The 20,126-nt window shown below is 32.4% G+C and overlaps 1 protein-coding gene across 1 annotated transcript; it reads right to left on the minus strand.

The window, feature by feature from the left end:
- Positions 1 to 1,196: 1,196 nt before the first annotated feature.
- On the minus strand, positions 1,197 to 20,060 carry LOC130645214 (cGMP-specific 3',5'-cyclic phosphodiesterase-like). The gene is made up of 24 exons (XM_057451127.1): positions 19,291 to 20,060; positions 16,198 to 16,287; positions 14,447 to 14,515; positions 13,727 to 13,816; positions 13,491 to 13,643; positions 13,161 to 13,216; positions 12,649 to 12,684; positions 12,145 to 12,202; positions 11,789 to 11,842; positions 10,882 to 10,963; positions 10,738 to 10,805; positions 10,556 to 10,648; positions 10,424 to 10,474; positions 9,604 to 9,750; positions 9,120 to 9,227; positions 8,721 to 8,830; positions 8,381 to 8,468; positions 8,193 to 8,293; positions 8,019 to 8,096; positions 7,877 to 7,940; positions 7,340 to 7,414; positions 6,985 to 7,068; positions 5,287 to 5,377; positions 1,197 to 3,375 (listed from the first exon to the last, which is right to left on the minus strand). Exons 1-24 carry the CDS (start codon positions 19,894 to 19,896, stop codon positions 3,239 to 3,241), a joined length of 2,589 nt encoding a protein of 862 aa, XP_057307110.1. The 5' UTR covers positions 19,897 to 20,060; the 3' UTR covers positions 1,197 to 3,238.
- Positions 20,061 to 20,126: the final 66 nt, after the last annotated feature.

The raw sequence follows: 20,126 nt of genomic DNA on the forward strand, positions 1-20,126 counted from the left end.
TATTCGAGCAAATTTCTTTCCGTTAAAACCAAATCGGGTTACGTTATAAAATTTAGCTTTTAAAGTGTATTCTGGTTTTATTATTATTATACTGCAAACGATTATTTAATCACCCAGGCTTGGAAAAATTACCCAATTTAGTTCTAGGTTGTCCCTAGTAACGCACACAGTGAAACATGACGTTGCCACCCTGTTTCCTAGATAGTTGGCCTTAAAGTTATAGATGCATTGTAATTGCTTTATTAATTTAATGTTGAAAAATGTTTTAAGATGTTGACTTTAATTTCGTTAACATGTCAGCTAAAATAGGCTTTTTTCTTCAGCGAAAACTATGCATAACTAATTATATATACATGTCGCAAAATTAAATAATATTTTCAAAAAAATTATTTTACGTTATTTTATTTTAGTGTCAGTGAAAACCAAGCTTAATAAAACACGCTATAAAACTGTTGTTATTTACAACACTTAGTACCAGAAGACTGGCGTCAATACAATAAGATTGGTAAAACCATTGGCTTGCACTTTTAAATTTTGAGGCCTATTAATTTAAAGCATTTTGCGCACCCCTACATCCAGGTGTGCACCAAATGCCTTAAATTGATTACATAAATTTAAAATTAACAATTAAAACATTTTAGATATATTTGCGCAGGGACAAACAGAGGTGATAAAATGTATTGTAGGTATACAAAAATTAAAGTATCTAATTACAGCAACAAAGGTGCTGATGATAAGCTAATGCAACAAAGTTGCTTTGAAGTACTTATGCTTGCCTAATGTCTAAAGCTGTTTTGGGCATGCTTTCTCTAACAATGTCAACAGTGTTTGAAAAGCTTTATAAACATTTCGTTTCCTGAACTTATTCTTTGATATCAGCAACCTTATCAATTGTCTACAACTTAGAATTAGGTGTTTTCCTAGCAGGGAAAGCACACAATAACAGCTGCCACAAACCACACACAAAAAAGAACTTACTTACTATTCACCAATCCAATGAATACTTGGTGCCACAACAAAGTTACCATCTTGATATCATTGACTGTAATAAATTACAGACCTGTCAGGTTTATGCTGTTTCACAACAAAAAGCCATTTTTACTGTAATAAAATACTGACCAACATTTCTTTCACACAAGTTGAAAAATAATGAACAATCATACTGGGGATTAGGGGATAAATAAAAACAAAGACTGTACGATACAAAGGCTCGACAGTCAAAATGCCATAATATTTTTTTTAAGATGTGAGGTCCTAAAAAGGACCAAGTCAGTATGTCTTCAGTGTATTTGTTCTTTTCAGCTTTTCTTTATACCAAAATGTAAAAACTTGTGTTGTCTTGAATCCATTTGAAGAATTAACTAGAAGATGATCACATATATATACTTCTTCTTTGGTTTCCTTAAAAATTTTCTTCTGGATGCTTAGCTATATAGCTCTCTTTTGTAAACACTAAATTGTCTGTTTTTACTTTTCTAGTTCAACTTTCCCATGATTGCAACTTAACCAGTCTCCATGTACATATTTAGCATAATGCTTTAAAAGTTACGGTCAAATTTACAAAACAAATATATATATATATAGCTATTTACCGTTTAGAACGGTCTGAAAAGAATAAATTGATATGTCTGTCTGTTGGTCAGTTAATCAGTCAGTCAGTCAACTATTCTTGGTAGGAGTTTCATAGAGTAGAGATTTTAAATACTCCAATTGGAAGCAAAAAATTAGAACTAAGACTTTTAGACTGTAACTAGTTAGCTACCTAGAATAATAAGGCTTCTTATATATTAAATTCTGTTGCTGAAAACCACCTACCAAAAATGTTGTTGAAGCTAATTTACTAATTTAAGAAAGTAAATTAACAAAATATGTCATAAAATCCGTCAAAAATTACAAAAAAACTAAATCTCTTTTTATACATATACACAAATTTCACCTAATCTACACGTCGGATTGACAGAGTAATGTATATACAAACGCAGCAAAATAAAAAGCTGCTTTCCAAACATTAACTACTCTTTTAACCCGTAAAAAGTATACGTTACTGCATAAAAGAAAAAAATTAAACAGTTTGAAAGTAACGTAAACGTAATAAAATTGAGAATAGTAAGTCTTTATAAACTATTTGAGTGATATGCATTAGTTGATCTTAATTATGCAGTTACCTTTAACATTTGTCTTAAATGCTGAGACATAATGTTTAAAGAAACCTGGTCAGCTTGGGATGACATCAGCCAGCTTGAAGGAGGCACTGGTAAAACATTAGCTGGTGGTGGGCTGTTAAATTTCGCCCCAGCATAAGGTAACCTGCTTTCGTCTTCTGAGTCAGACGATGAATATCCATTATATGGAATTGAAAGCGGCGAACTACGTCCATTCAAGTTTATTATTCCGAAATTTGTTGGGGAAGGAGAGTCCTGACTTGAATAAGTGCTGTTGCCACTTGGACTCTCTCTGCCATCACCTTGATATCGTTTTCTTTGAGAATTTTGATTCCTGCCAGTCATTTTGCTTCATAAACAATATCTGGTAGGGTAGTTTTACTATTTTTTTAATCTTTTTTATCAGTTAGCACGCCTGCCACAATATGTTTTAGGCTAACTAATCTTGACAACTTCTTTCCTCAGCTTCCACATCAGCAATGAAAAACTTTGAGAATATTTTTTTGAAATAAACAACTTTGTTATTCTATTCACGTCAAAAACTGTGGCGATCACCTGACAAATTTAACCAATGAAATTATCGTACCATAATCACATGGCTCTGTTCTATTATGTAAAATCGAATAGCTCTTCACGCTCGTTGCTTTTATTGTTACCAATTCTCCAGGGTGTAATATGTTTTATAAATCTACGGCGCTATTGATTTCGAAATAAAAACTCCATTTGCACTTTTTTGCATCGCGTATTGTTATTCAAAGTACGCAAATTATTATTTATTTCTATAGACACACATGTGTTTTATTACTGCATATAATAATTGTTTACAATTTGCACCCCCTGATAAATTTACGGCTAAATATAGACGTTTTTAACCCCGGGTTCCTAAATAAAAGGCTCTTCTGAGTAGAGCTTTTTTACCGACAGCTGCTGGATGCGTCCCTGGCTTGGGTAAATAAATGTTAATTCGATGTTGAGAATAACACAAAGACTAACGCAAATGTTGTTTTTTCACAATTTTCTTGCATTAAAATTTATAATTGCCTCAAACATAAAAAAACTCGCGAAATACAATATTTTTACAAAATTACACAACTTTTAGACTTCGGACTCGCTTCGATTGAAAACGAGACTTTTGGTTTTTTGGAAGCCCCATGGTGTGCCCTGCTAGCTTTTCGATCCTTTGGAGGCTCCTTGATAACCACATTCTCCGGAACTAAAACGCAAAACATACAGAATGAGGTTGGTAAGGGACATACTACTGCTAAGTCTCAGATCAGTATTTGTCAGATTAGTCATCATATTTATAGAAAATGCGGGTAATTATTTTGAAAACAAGGTAGATTCTTAGGACATTCCTTGTTTTTCAATTTTGAATCAGGGTTATTGCATTTTTTGTTATTAAGGCTTCTGTCATAAGATTTTATCCTTGAAAACTACGGGTTTCCAGTTAACAGTCTGATACCACGTGACATGAGAACGGCGCAAGTTTAATTTAAAATATTTGCACTCCTCCTTTGAAGTTTTAAAAATTAAGAAAAGTCAGCTGATTTAATATGGCGTAAAGATTGGCAATAATCCAATTCTAGAAGCCTCTTGAGAAACCACATAATCAATGACGTAATTGACAATAATAAAGACGAACTTATCTAAACAATCTTTTTAATCTTTTTTTCAAATAAAAAACTGTGATTAACAGAGGGGAAAATCAAATGAACTTTCACAGCAACACAGCGTTACTAAGCTACATTCATCCTACTTTCACTATCTTTGTAAAACAAAATCTAATAAAAATAACATTGGCAAGATAAGTACAAATGCATATGGGGGAAAGACTGCTGAAGTTCTTAACCAATTTTCCAAAAACAAATACGGTTTGGGAGAAACGAGATTGGCCCTATATTAAAACATTCCCTGACAACCCCATAATATAAGTAATAAACTGTTTGATCAAAAAGTTAACAGGAACATAAGAATATTTAGAACTACAAAATAAAGGGCGTTGTTTTAACGTTTTTGGTTGACTTGAACATCTTTATTGCTCATTTTTTGTAAATATAAATTCTATAACGTAACGCTGGTAGCGTTATAGAAGTTATATTTACACAAAAAACAACTTTCTAAGACTACAAAAATGTAGGCTCGCTGTTTTTTTCTGTTAAAAATAGTAATTTTGTCACGCAGTAAAATGCCTGCCACAAAAAAATAGGTGATAATTAGAAGTACTTTATATGAATTATCTTCACACTTCATAACAACACACCCTTTTGATTAATAAAACAAAAACATGCTGGATTGTATTTTGCTAACTTTTAAATAAGGTTTTAACTTTAAAAATCATGCTTTCAAAAAACACGAAAACCCATGGTTTAAACTTTTTTAAAGGAAATGAGGGCGACGGCGTAGGATGATTATCGATAGGTTTTGAACTCTAGCCATCAACATTTCACTTTCTTATTAATGTCATTATATATTAATTAAGAGGATACCGTGCTGATAAAAACCTCATTAATGCTCCTACGTCACAAAAGAGAGGATACTTAAATATTTAATAACGAAAACCTCAACAAAACTTGGTTAATTGATAATTTCAAAAAAATATCTGTCATCCAACTCATCGAAAGAATATCCGAAATAAGAAATGAATAATTTCCTCAGACATATTGTTATTAATATTGATTTATGCTGAAAGATGTAGCCGCATTGAAAAGTGGAGAAAATCGTAATGAAAAAATGTTTAAAAAAATTATTTCTGGATAGAAATATAACAACCAAAATACGCTGTTTTCATGCGTGATACACTGAATTCGTGTTTTTTTCGCATACAAATTTCAACTACCACTATTTACAACAAACTTTTGTTTTTTATTTTCTTAAGCAACACACATGTGTTAAAAATAGATGAAAATTTTTTATTAATCAGCCTAACACCGTGTACATAAGGAAACACAAGAAATAAAATCCGTTATGTTTATCTCCTTTGTTATGCAAGCTAACTTGGCTCATTCTGTAGGAAGTATGTAAACAAAAACTCGTCAAAACATGCAATGATAACGACAAATATGGATATCGTCATTAACAACGCTAATCATGTGAAATGACGCATGAAAGGAGAGCATGGACTTACCATACGTTTCAATCATGTTTTGCCAATTTTTCTTGTTGTTTACAACTCCATCGTAGAGTGGTTTTAAAAGTGGATTGATGTGATAAAATACCTATAAAAAATATTTAATACAATTTTTTTTAACAGAAAAATTTTTTTTTACAAGCTATTCTTATAGCATTGTCAATACAAATAAAACGAAATGTATTTTCTTCTTTTTTTTTTCACCTAGTTGCTCACTCCTTCCCCAGTTATCTATTTACATTTTTTTGATTTTTCCTAAGCCTAAGTTTAAAAATGCTCCTAAGCAGGATTATGTGAAACTTTTACTGTCCGATCAGAACGCACAACCCGTCTGGAGCCACCCGAAGTGTTCCTCGGGTTTTACTTTTTTTCCGGATAACTGTTGTTAACGATATTTTAGATTTATTGTTTTCAGTTATTTGATTTTTTATTAAATTTTCTCTGGTAAAAAGCGTAGAACTTTTTTTTGGTGTTGCCATGTTCTGGGAAACAAGAGCATAAGGCCCGTTTTCACTTAAAAACGAAAATTTTTTAAAAATTTTTTTACTTAAAAACAGTTTTTTTGTCGAAAAGTAAAAACTTGCACGGTACACCAAAGCAGTATAGGCGTTGGAAAAGTTGGGGAGAAAATAAAAGTTGAAAATTAAACAAATTTTGTGTTGTGTGATTTCCGTGGAAATTTTCCCTGTTCATACAAAATTTTCGGAGTGGAAACGAGGTTTAGAATATTGATTACATCATCTTCACGTGATTCATAATAAAGGATTCAGTTAGCTAATCAAAACATGTTTATAGGCAGTGAGAACAGCCTATTCATGCTCTCTGGTATGTCCCGATCACAATATTATGTCACTCCACACTCTCTTTCCAAGAATTGGATCAAAGAAAAGTAGAAAAAATTTGACTCCAACAATTTTTCGTATAAAGAATCGAGGCAGAAAATTTTACAAAGAAAGTTTTTCATAAATTTTTTTCTTTAAAACGAACAAGAAACCGATGTCGTTTAAAAAATCTTATCTTTTATCACAACTTTTATAAAAACGAAATTGTGGGGAAATCAAGGCGATGCTGTAACTGTAGGGAAAACTACCAAAAATTAAATATTAGAGAATTATAATATTCAGCATGTTTTTTTGTTTTCTGATGACAAATTTTGTCAAAAATGATAATGAGCCCAGTCAGTAAGTCAAATCGAAGAAATTACCCAGGGCTCATGCTACAAGAAAAACAACATTTCGCACAAACAAGCCATATTTGAAAGCGAGGCTAAAAAAATGATATTACCACCGCAGGAGCCTGTTAAATTAATCACCCTCCTTCGGAGTGTGTTTTAACATATCAAACGATTCTGCAATTTGATTAGTAATTTCGTTTATTTTTTGTTGTTAATTAATTATTTCGTACCTTAGTTTTAATTCAAACTTGATGTGCGATAAACAAAAAGTTGACTTTTGTTCAACTTTTAAGTTCTACAGAAAATATTATCTGTTTAGCAGAAATAAATTTAGTTTGCATGCAAAGGTGATTATTAGTTCCGCGAAAAATTTGTCTTTTGGCTGGGTATACTAGGCCTCTTGGGGTTTAGGCGTCAAGGTTTCGCATTTTAAAGTGCTTGTTATTAGTATGTGTTATCCATAATTCTAAGTCGTTTTGTCTTTAAAATGTGTAATGTGAAGTTATTATCTAGCTTACTACCTTATATAGTGGCAAGCAGACAAAGTCGATGAAACCAACTTGCATCTTGGGTAATTCGCCGTGTTTTTCACGATCCATCATTGGCTAAGTCAAGAATAAAAAAATCAATTAAAATTTACATCGCTCAATCTGCAGGAGGCGGTAATTAAAAAAAAGAAAAAAAAAGCAACAGTTGGAGTAAATAGCAAAGTACAAAGAAATCACTTCAGGCTAATAAAAATTATAAAAAATATGCATCTACTACTGGTTACAGCCGGTAGCACTTTTGATTGGATAAAGGACCGTTCGAGACATTTATATTAATACTTTTTGTTGAAACTAAGTGATTCAACTAAGGGTGTCTTTTAATACTTACAATAGGCTCTGAGGATAATTCATTCCTTTCTATATCACCTTGCTCAAAGAATTCACTAGCTACTAACTCGGCAACCTAGAAAGTAAAGGTTTTGGATTAATAGACGTAAGTTGATGTATAAAAACTTTCAAGAAAGCCTAGCTAAAACTACGAATGAATCGACTGTTACATTTCGACATTTTCTCCTCCTCTGCAACTTTATAATTTTTATAACGATTTTCAAAATCTTGTGGGAAATCTAGATTGCACATAAACAGACATATTATATAAAGATATGCTTGCCGTGATTGTATGTTGAAATTTGTTTCAATTGTCTTTAAGTATATTACTAAATGAATTTTACTGTGACACTAACAGAAAAACAAAATTTTTTCGACTTTTAGAAAACAAAATGAAATTTTACGTAAAACAAAGATAATGACGACGACGACAATGACGACGACGACAATAACGACAATAACGACGACGACGACGACGACGACAAAGGTACAGCAAAGCACAAAAAGAGGAAAACCAGAAGAAGTAATAAAACCTTACCCTTTGTTGGATTTCCCATGGTTTTGTTATTGCGGCAACATCACATGCTGTCATCATCATCCCTCTAAATGTAACGAACCCACAATTAAAGAGAAAGTTAACCCTGTAGATTTTTTTGTTCTTCGTTTAGCCGTTACTTTACCTCAAAACACCTCTGTTTTCAAATTGTGTCCAATCCGCTTGTCTCGTCTCAACTAGATTTTGAAAGCTTGCTCTTTTTCTGAAAAGTAAAGTTGAGATGATGAAATGATACAGGTACAATATACAGCCGACACCGGAACAACAAAAACAGAACGCTAAAAAAAAAATTTCTCACTTAAAATAGAGCGCAAGGTCTGTGGATAATATGGCTTCTTCCAACAATTTCATCACTAATTTATAATCTTCATCATTTAAAGAATCAAAGATGTTGCAGCCCTAAATAAAATTAAAAAATTACCAAAACCATTCAACACGTGTTGATAAAAAAAAAAAAAAAGTAGCAACTGAAACTGGACATCTTACTTCTGATTTTAAAATCATGACAGAATGATCAAAATGATGCCTTTCCATTGTGGAAGTGCCATATAAGCGGGCTATGGGTGATTCCGTTCTAAAGAAATGACAACAAACATTAATCCAATAGTCAGACCTAAAACAGATTTAAGTGACTTTAAAAGGCTTTAGACTGGTAACTGGTATTGTAATAGGTAATTTCAACACAATAGGGAATTATAGTACACTTCTAAATGTATGGTTGTTCTAATTAACTCTTATTTGTTAGGTCTGATATGGTGATAATTATGAAGTGGCATTTAGAATGTTTCAAGAAATGAAGTAAAATGCAAGTTATTCAAAAACTTACTTTTGTTGGAACGTATTGTTAGTTCCTCTGTGATCGAGATCATGACACAGACATGCAACTAACAATACCAGAGATTCAAGGTCTGTAAACCATGAGAACATTTGACCAGTCTGAGTTAAAATATTTTTTATAGTACAACAACTAACATAGGTAAGCATAAACACAAAAAATCTTTGTCTTTTTAAAAAGAAACTTATTTTCAATTCTTCAATTTCCATACACAATACACAACTCTAGTGTTTTCTTATTGCTTCAATCTGGTCCTGAAAATTAACTATTTCCTCTGACTTTCAAATTCGAAGTTACCTAAGATCTGATTCGCTGAAAAATACGAACATTAGGACACCAAGATTTAAGCACTAAACAGTCACACCAAAGAAAAAAAGGACAGCAAAATACCTGCAGTAACGTAAACATTGTCTGACCGACATTGAATGCATGCCTCCAATTGTGATAGGTAACTGGTCGATAATTTTTTTTAACTGTTAATATAAATTGACACATTTTCTAAAAAAATTTTTTAGACACAAATTAAAAAAGAAGCGTTATTATTTTCCCCTTTCTAGGACATCAGTTTCTCAAGTTTCCAGTTTTCGTAGACATTATAAACAAGTAAAAAAACCCTCAAAACTTAAACATTAAGGGAGATTTCTATAGCACGTATATTTTTTGTTAATTCAACAGTTTTTTTACATAAAAAAACTATAAAAAGCTTGACATATGCTATCAAAATGATGCAAAATTAAGGTATATAAAGAGTAACATGTTGATCTTGGCAGAAATATACTTATGAGTATTATGCTTTTAAGGAACACACGCCATGTTTAGTTGATCTTAGGAACACATGGTAGGTTACAGAAAATTTAGGAAACCTATTTCTTACTTTGTATGGGACTTTGCACTTGCGTAACAGATCTTGGTCGAGGAACATTCGCATTGACATTAAACATGTTTCATGATCAGTCATATTTATATCATCAAAGTCAAATGAACACAGATCATACTGGTCGGAAACGGGGATAACGTCTTTCTAAATAAAGCATAACAAAGTTTTCCACATTAAGCAGTGGATTTTATGAGGTTTGACTTCTTAGAGCCTTTTTATTAATTCATCCCTTCATGTATGAATGTAATGGACAAAATACATAGCTTGGAGAAAAATAAATTGTTCAAATCACTGGGATTCAAATTACTGGACAGATTTTTAATGTAGAAAATACAGAATGCTCAGCGGAAACTGATTTTGTTCAAGTTAACTGAGCGTTAGGTAGCCTTTAGATGGAACGGATGTGAGATTCTAAACTGCAATGAAATTACTATATGTTTATATAGAGTTTTTTCATATCAGGGTTGTGTGGACTGCACATGCGCCATAATTGGATACAAAGATGCAATAGTTTCATTTCGGGTAAATCGTGTTTAGCTGCATGAACATTTTAAGGGCAAAATAAAATTAACACCAGAAGAAGTTTAATTTTGTTCGACAAAAAACATTTATTAAGACAAAACAAGACAGAAATGAAATTTTCATTTCGACCCTGCAAAGAAACTTGTAAAATCATCGGAGCCCAGTTGTATTATAAAATTGTCATTCATTCACAGTTGCCTTTTTACAGCTTTGGCAATTATACCACATGGCATATCAATGTTGATAAACCTCGCTAATTAAAAAAATCAACCAGGGTACACAAATAATTTCTTACAACTAATTCATCTGTATCCACAGGCCCAGCGCTTGCATGGTATTGCAGTACCTAGATCAAAAACAAAATTAACAAATTTACTAAATTATTCATGATGGAGAATAAGGTGAAGAGCAAATATTAAAGACTTGCCTCCATATTGACATTTTGACGTGCCAACATTATTGAAGCCTTCTCAAACATTTGCGTGTTGTGAATACCAAGACCACAAAAGATTGAAAAACCCTAAACAAAGTGGCAACAATCATCTTCTGTTGGTTTATTTTTAGATTTCTTACTCATATCTCAATACAGCAACACAAATAGTCAAGTACCTCGAACATGATTTCATCACCTTCATCAAATGAGTGGGCATCCCTCTTGTTAAATAGCTGTGCAACACCTAAGTGTGAAGTGTTTTTATTCGATTGGTTTATTATGTAATGAAAGCAGATTTTATATCAAAAATAATAAGTTACCAATTATTTCTTGTTTGTTGTTGAATATAGGGCAACACAACATGCATTTTGCTTTGAACACATCATCATCATACTTTCCAAGCTATACAAAAAGCTTTTATAAATAAGATATCTTTAGCCAACACATTTTTTACATTATATCATTTAAAATCTGTCTTCATTGCAAATAAAATGCCACTGTCAAAAAACACAGAGTATTCAAGAAACATAATTCTGAAAAAAATACAAATAGTCAAACTTGTTTAAGACAGCCCCACTCATGTCTTAGACAGGTGCTTGTCTTATAAAACAAGATGGCCAACCTTTCACATGGTTGTCTCTCGGACAGTTTTTTTTTCTGTCGTCACAACTTGTAGAATACAAGGAACTATATTTGAACTATATACAAGCACTATGATCTCCAAGTTATGCAAACTGTAACGTAGATGTAAAAGCTTTACTACGCATTCGTTTTGTGTTAGCAGGTGTTTTATGATGAAAAATATATTCTTATCCTACACATGTATTATTTAGCGGGCGCTGGTAGCCTTAGCAGGTTGTCATCTTATAGAGTAGCAAATCACCATAAAACACACTACAGGGGTCCAAATTTGGTCTTTTAAGACAGGTGGGCCCACCTGTATAAGACAGCTGTCTTATACAAGTGGGCCTTATAGCAGGTAGGACTGTCTGTCAACATACTTATTCATTTGCAAAAAATGAATTCTTGAAAATCAAATTTCCTATTGTTTTAAAACAAGCAACCAATTAATTAACATTTTACAGGTATTTTTTTGTGGTAAATGTGTTTTGATCAAAAAATTTTTTTTTCCATCATGATAATTGGCAATGGCAGTTTCAAGTTACACACGAAAAAATCCTTTCCCATGCAAAATGAAAAATAACATATTTCCCAAAACAAACTCACAGTTTCAGATGAAGAGAAGTGGTCGTCTTTTGTAAAACTATCAATATTTAAAATCTAAATAAAAATATAATAATGATAAAAAAGAGAGATTGATATCCATAATGTTACGTATAATGTTTTAGTAGGTGTAACAGAGATAAATTTGCTCCAAAATAATACAAAAACAACACTGGATGCAGCACTGTCGTGTACATAGGAAAATAAAGAACTTCACACTATAATCAGCTATAATAACGAACTTCTAAGCAAAGACATAATGACTACAAGTTCATAAATACTAAGCAAGATGTGGCTTTTAGCATGGAACTAAGTGACAGCAATCTTCATTTCATTCGAATCACAGTGCTCACACATACCTCTCCATTTTTTACTGCTAGCATTGCAAATCCAGCATAAACAGGATGGGAAGATGTACTAAATAACATAATCTATTTTTAGACTACAGCTCTCTAACTCCAAACACAAACTCTTTACAAACAGACAAATACTAACATTTTAAGTGTATTTAGGTATCTTTTATGTTGAAGGACGTCGAGGAGGAAACAATAAAATAATACTTATGCACAATGTCTTTGCAGCAACTCTCAACATCTAAAGGCCTAAACTTTTTTCTAAAATTTCTAACAAATAATATTGACCTAGATACTTTAAAAAGCTGACTTTTCACGATTCAAAACTTTTGGTTTGCAATCCTATTTCTTCTAATCACTATCTTCACAATCACTCACTATCTTTTCCAACTTATTAGATACAGTACTGTATGAAAAGTACTTTGGCAAAATCATGTATAATTCACAATACACAATTATTGCCTGGCAGGTGAACAAACTATGTCCTTGTATTCAGGTAAGAACACGCACCTTTTTTCAGCTAGATTTTTATAGTAATCATCATTTCTAAAATTTAATACAAAAAAAACATGTTAAAAAATTTATATTGATCAGCAATTACATTTTATAATTACGACATTAAGTGTGGAATGGCAGAATTAGAGTAACCATTATGCTGAAGTGAAGTTTTAATTTTTCGGAAACTCAAAAGTATTATTTGAGCACAGCAATCTGATAAAAACGAATCTTCATAATAACACTTCCATTTTGTTTGTTCATGCGTCAGAACTAAGTGGTACTACTAAATGCACAAAATTTAACAAAAATCCAGGAAATATCTATGGAAAATATGTACCACAGGTCATTTGCAGTGAATTTTTCACAGGCTAATGAATATGGAAATATAATAAACTTATGAAGTGATACGTGCTAAAGGTTTATGCAGGTGCTATTATCAAAATAAACTTAGAAGGAATGAAAGGATTGGGAAAACTGAGAGCTTTTTAGAGCATTTGTATTGTAGAAGCAACAAATGTACTTACTCTGCCTTTTCTTTCACATTATTTATCAAATCGAAAACCTGAGAAAATCGAATATCCTAAAAAAAAAAAGAATGCTAGTTGTCAATGTGTACATTTTGCAATAACTTGATTTCATTTCATTGAAAATGATAGGTCTAAGACATTTTTTTTAAAAAGATTTTCCCATATGTGTAGCAAAACATGTTAAGTATTTAAGGTGTGATTTCAGGTGTGTTGCATTGATGAACTTCTTATTAAGTTTTTTATGCTATGGAGAGCATGCCAAACTTTCAATAATTTGTCTTATTAACCTTGCAAAATTAAGAAAAAACAAACAAGTAGAGTTCCTACCTCTTCTTCTTCATCTTCTGTGTTTCTATTAATAATATAAACTGTGCACCGCTCACACTGCATCATTTCTTGAGCCTGTGTCATAATTCTACGTACAACTGTTTCTAGACATTCTGTATCTTCAAAAATGTTTCGTGCTAAATTTAGCAATACCTAAGAAGAAATGACGAGTAAACAATTTGTGCATCATAATTTCTTAGTTGTATAGTTAAAATCTAAAGATTTTGTTTACTTACCTGGTTCCTTTCATATTCCTGGACAGATGCATTGAACAATTGAGCATTTGTTAAGCCTATGCCACAAAATGTCAAGTAATCCCGAAAAACCTTAAAATAATATTCATCACTTACATAACCTTATAATATGTTAAGATCCACTTATTTAAACAAAGAAGGGCTCAAAAAACATAGTTGGAGCAACAAAACACAAAGTAGTTTTATAAAGCGAGGGACTAAGAGCTTTGTTTGGAAAATAAATGTGAAATTGAATTAAATTTTTATTGTCTGTGTGTGTGTGTATAACAGGCAAAGGGAATACATATTCTAAGCAATTTTGACATCAAAACAATAGAATACCAGGAAAGTTTATATAAATGAAAGCAATAATACTAAACCAAAAATCAAAATTACCAAAGTTATTGGATAGTATGCATTTTTATTTTAAATGCAAACAATTTGACTACAGAAAGGAATACTTTCTTGTGTGTATCCTGGCTAGTCTAGAATATGTAACCCTTTTGTGTTGGTGTAAAATTAAGTGTATAACTAAGATCAACAGTAAACAAGGATAGATGTGCATTATCCTCACACAAGATACGATTAATCTCTACATCATTTTTTTAACAGATGGAACATGTATATTCTAAAAAATTTTTAGGTGGTTTTTTAAATTGAATCTCAGATAATGGTGGTTGTTGAATCAATTATATCTTGTTCAATAAGTAATTTATTTTTTACCTGTTCGTCTTTTTCTGTAAACATTTGACTAGCATCTTTTTTATTGATCAATTGGGCCACACCAATTACCTGAAATGATGAAAGAGGGGGGCTTTAATTAAGTCAGTAACAATTTGAAAGATTAAATTATACATACACCATGTAGACAATGAATTATATATTGTGAATCTTTACCCATGATGAGTTTCACTCATGATTTATAAACCCGTAATTCATCTGGTGTTTTTGTAAGAAGAGTACGGTACTACACTAGTTTATATAAAATCCCTAGACATGGTTAATTTTGTCTGCATTTATCTTTGTCTTTTCAAACGAAAGAAAAATCACCTCTTATTGAGAAAAAAAATGCTTGTCACTACCATTACAAACTTTATAGTGAGAAAACACTTGTAATAAAATATTACAAAGGCTTTTAATGCCAAAAATAGGTTCGTCCTGAACATCAAGAAGCCTAATAAAAACACGGTAATTTACAAATAGTCCGTACAGATAACCAAACATTTAACTATAAAAAGCCAGTCTTAATGTGCTATAAAAAGTAATTTAAAAAAAGGGAAATTATGGCAGCTGGTTATGCTTTTATTATTTTGGGCTTAAAAGCTCAATAAAGTATCTGTACTCAAGCAATTGTTCACTTAGCAGCTCTATGCAAAATTAACCTAACCTTGATTACACTGTCCTAATTTTAGGATTTCTTATTAGCAAAACCAGAATTTCTGTTGGCAATTTTGCTGGGACTCCGAAGTTACCTTTGACTTAAAATAATGTTTGATTGTAAACTGATGTTTAATTTTAATCTCCTGTTCCTCTTACCAAATCTCTGTACCAGACAATTTTTATAAAGAACAAAGTTTTGCATACAGATAAAGACAAAAAAGTATTTTGTTGCTTAAAACTAGCATTATTTTTTTGTTGAATTGCAAACAATGTAAATGTAATTACTTCCAACCACAGAACCCACTGTTTGTAATTTTCTTAAGCACAACTGTTTATTATCAATGACCCCCACAGCCTAATTCTCTTCCAATTTCAAAACACTTTTTCTCTATGATTCAATGATTATAAAACATTTATATTCCATGATTCAATTTTCTTCTGTATATTAACACTTCTCTTTAGATTTTTTATACTTATCTTCTGTCATATTTTTTATTTCTATATCATGATTTATAATTTTTTTTTTAAATATAAAAATTATAAATATTGCGACTTACACAAAATAGTCACAAAGTTAAAATAATGACTCTAATTAAAATTCCTGACCATAAGCATTGCTGAATTTGTACTACATTTATCCCCCACACAAAAAAGCAACCCCTGTGAAATACACAGGGACAAAACAATTTTGTCACTTCCCTTTTTTTTCATTTTTTTCAGTTTTTATATATTAGAAACTAAATGTTGTGCAGGGAGGGGGGTGGAATTCATCTCTAAAAAGATCAATATATTCAGAGTTAAGTATGCATGCTCAGAAGTTTCTCTGTTTCTATCTGTATTGTTTCACAAAAATCTTTTTTGAGTGGAAGTGGGAAACAGAATATAAGTTATCAAACATCATTTTATTTAGCACAATCTTGCTAGACAATGCTATGTGTATATTTTATGGCAAAGATAGTTTTTAACATCCCATTTCACTATGGCGTTTTTGTTTATTGTTTCAAGAGTAATACATAGGAACATGCTTTGCCATGCTTGTTCAGCATGATTAAAAATAAAACAACATAAAAAGATGTGAAAAATACATTTCCCACCTCACTTTCTTGATTTTTAATAGGCATACACAAGATGCTATGAGTGCGATACCCAGTATCTTGATCTACACCAGGATTAAATCTAGGATCCTATAAAAAAAAGCTATTTACACACCTACAATATAATCTTGACTAACTCCTACCACAATAACATGTCAATATAACAGTTTAGAATATCTTTTCAACATACTACTTTTACAAGACATTAAATTCATCCTCATAAAGGAAACACTTTCAAGGGGCCTAAAATTATGTGCAGCCACTGCGAACACACCATTTAGGAGATAATATAATATTTATGTAAACATACGTTTTACCCATTGCGTGGAAAAATCCACTTAAGCTAAAATGGATTTTTATTCTTTGTAGGGTCTTTTCTTGTCCTTTTTTAAAGAAATACCGCAACATTTGAGCTGCAACAGAATTTTTATCTGACCTTATGATATCATTATTGATGAGGTTATAAGTTGGCAGCCCATTTCTTGAATAAAACTATGCCAGAGCTACAAAAAGCAACCACCAAAAAAATTACGAGTGCTATGGTGTGCGAAAAATCGCACTCGTAATCAAAATTTAAAAAATGCAATGTTAATATTTGCAAGTGTGATTCACACTTAATTATTTTTTGTTTACCGCAGCGTTGCGGAGAAATGTATACGTAATGATGAAGGTGTTTTAGCTACCACAGAGGAGGAGAACAGGGTAGCTTGGAAGAATTATTATCAGAGGTTGCTTAACACTGAGTTTGATTGGGACGAGGATAATTTGTCTGATGATGATGTTGTAGAAGGGCCAGCTATGCAGATCAATACAGAATGGGTAGTGGAGGCTATTAGGAAATTGAAGATTGGCAAGGCTGCAGGACTATCAGGTTTTGTTGCAGAGATGGTGAAAGCATCTGGATATATTGGAGTTGAGCTTATTACAAGTCTTGGAGTTATTGTATGCAGATGATTTGGTTCTCATAGCAGAGTCGATGGAAGAATTAGTTGAAAAGTTTGAGAATTGGAAGAAAGGACTAGAAGAGAAAGGGCTAAAGGTAAACACAGCAAAGTCTAAAGTCATGATTAGTAGCATTACAGCCAAGTGTGACCTTGTAGTTGGAAACTGGCCTTGTGGAGTTTGCAGGAAAGGGGTTGGTAGTAACTCAATTTTTTGTCAGACTTGCAAGCATTGGGTACATAAGAAGTGCAGTAGTATTAGTGGAAGGTTAAGAGCTGACATTCAGTTTGTATGCAAGCGTTGCAAAAGTGAGATTATAGAGCATGAAGTATTTCCAGCTTTAATGATGAACAACAGTGGTTTGTTAGAGATAGTTGAGAACTTCTGTTACTTAGGTGATATGTTGGGCAGTGAAGGGGGTGTTGGAAGAAGTGTTACTTGCAGGATAGGTTCTGCTTGGAAAAAAGTTCAGAGAGTTACTTCCTTTGTTGACTAGCAAAGCCCTGTCAATTGAGGTAAAAGGTAGGTTGTATGAGGCCTGTGTAAGAAGTGTTATGTTGTATGGTAGTGAGACATGGACAGTGAAGCAGGAAGATCTTGACTGTTTAGAAAGCAATGATATGAGAATGGTTAGGTGAATGTGTAACGCCAGTCTGAGAGACAGAAAGAGTTCAGATGAGCTAAGAAGCAGGCTAGTCTCCGAAGTCTCCGTAGAATTAAAGATGTTATCCAGATAAGAAGATTGAATTGGCTGGGGCACTTGGAAAGAATGGAGGAGGATAATTGGGTAAGAAAGTGTAGAGACTTGATAGTTCCTGGGGCAAAGCCCAGAGGCAGACCGAGAAAGACTTGGCAGGAGGTTATAAGGACAGACTTGATACAGAGGAAGTTGAGTTTAGATCTAACACAGTCTAGATCAGATTGGAAGAGGGTCATTAATATACCCCGTCCAACCCATGCTAGCATGGAAAACGGACGTTAAGCCGAGAATGATGATGATGATGATGATGATGTTATATGTTATTTAAGCTGTATAGAAATGAATTTTGTAAAACGTATTAACCACAAGTGCAAGGCTGAAACACTGTTGAACGCGATGATGTGTTGGCAAATCTGCTATATGTTTTTGGCATTAAATATATTTCTAGACATTCTTGATTTCTCTTTTCCCTTTTAAAAAGATTTTTTTAACTTTATTCAACATTTTTTCTCTTTGGTATTGCATCATGAAAACATTCGTCCGAAGGCTGTATTAAGGTACGGGACACCTAAAATCTCCCATGTTCTGGTTATATTAAACTTGCATGGGTGGGCACTCTTCTCGCAGTATCTGTGACGATGAAGGTCGGACTGACTTGTGGCATGGTTCCAAATGGTCTTTCGTCTTTTGTCCGAGTCTCACTGTAATGCACCAGCCAAGCATAAGAGTGTCGGCATGAAGGAAAGGGGCCGATAATGTTCTCTATACTTTTTAAACAAATCAATCACAAAGAAATGAATGTTATGTAATCAGCATAATAGCTTTTTTCATCGCTCTATAATATTTTAGAAAAAGAAAAAATTCTTGAGTGTGATAAAAAGCACTCGTAAATCTTTTTACGAGTGTGAGGGTGAGTGCGCGTGCGATCACACTCATCTCAAGGAATGGCCTGAGTTGGTCAGGATAAATTTATTTTTATATTTTAAAAAAAAACAATAAAGATTTTTACAAAAATCCAAAAGACTTATCCTCTGTAACATATAAAACACAGTTTTTATTGCAGTTTCCCTTTATACCTCTCTCTCTATAAATAATAAAAAGTTAAAGTGTCAAAATATGCCAGTTTGTCCAATATTAACTTTCATCACTTGTCTGCATTTCATTGCCTGTCTCCTTTCCTTCCTTGCCATTTCATTTTTCCTGTCTTCTGTTGTGCCCTTTTTTATTCTGCATTTTACTTTTACTTTCGAATAACTTCAACTTATTTTAGCATTTAAAATATTACATTTTTATAATATAACATATTTATAGATACTAATTTTACACAAATTTTTACAACACATGACACAGATTGATAACAGAATATTTATTTTTCTGAAGTGTAGAAAATTGTTAATAAATATTTCATATAAATAAACATTAAAACTCATCAATAATTCCTATTTTTTTACCTTATATGCATCTTTTATATTAATTGTTTCACCAGAAGCAGCAGCATAACCAGCTATTCCCACTCCATATGGTATGATAATAGCTTTCTCAGTAGGTTTAACAGCTTCCTCTACAGTAGAATCTGCAGTTACATCAAACAATCTAGACATTAAATATTTTCTATCCTTGTGACCTTTGCAGAGAAATAAAGAGCTTCTGTCAGCATTGATTAAGTGGCACACATTAACTAATATCTTGTGTGATAAAGAGTCAACATCTAACTCATAAGCAATGTCTCTAATCAATTCCATTAACAGTTCTTTTTCATTTAATCCAGCCAGTTCTTCTGCAGTTTTTTTCTTTTTTTTGGGCACAAAATCACCGCCAACATCATCGTTTACAGAACGTAAATTCAATGGCTTTAAGGAAGATGGTGAGGAGAAATCTGCGCATGAATTTGATGACAACTTATTGACTCTATTTACAGACGGTATTGACAAACGTTGGGATCGATGCAAAACCCAGTTCTCGACAAGTTTTGGACTTGCATGTTTTAAAAAATATTCTTTGGCAAACTCAGGGTTATTGGTTAGGTAAGTTGTTACTTCTTCAGCTGTTGGAATCATTATTTATAACCCAAGTTGGGTATCATAATTCATAAATCATTAAGCCATTGATAGGTTAGGTTGGTGAGCACGATATAACCCTTTCGTTTTTTACCTTTGTTTTGCTTTGCTTTCCCAGCCCTGCACGACCCCGAGATTTGGTTGTGCCATTATTATTTCACAGTTATCGGTTGCCACGGAAACGCAGCACTCCCCCTTCAAATTTATTCTGCTGTCAAGTTAAATATTTC

This window comes from Hydractinia symbiolongicarpus, chromosome 5 (genome assembly GCF_029227915.1).
Source record: "Hydractinia symbiolongicarpus strain clone_291-10 chromosome 5, HSymV2.1, whole genome shotgun sequence".
NCBI classification, from domain to species: Eukaryota; Metazoa; Cnidaria; class Hydrozoa; order Anthoathecata; family Hydractiniidae; genus Hydractinia; species Hydractinia symbiolongicarpus.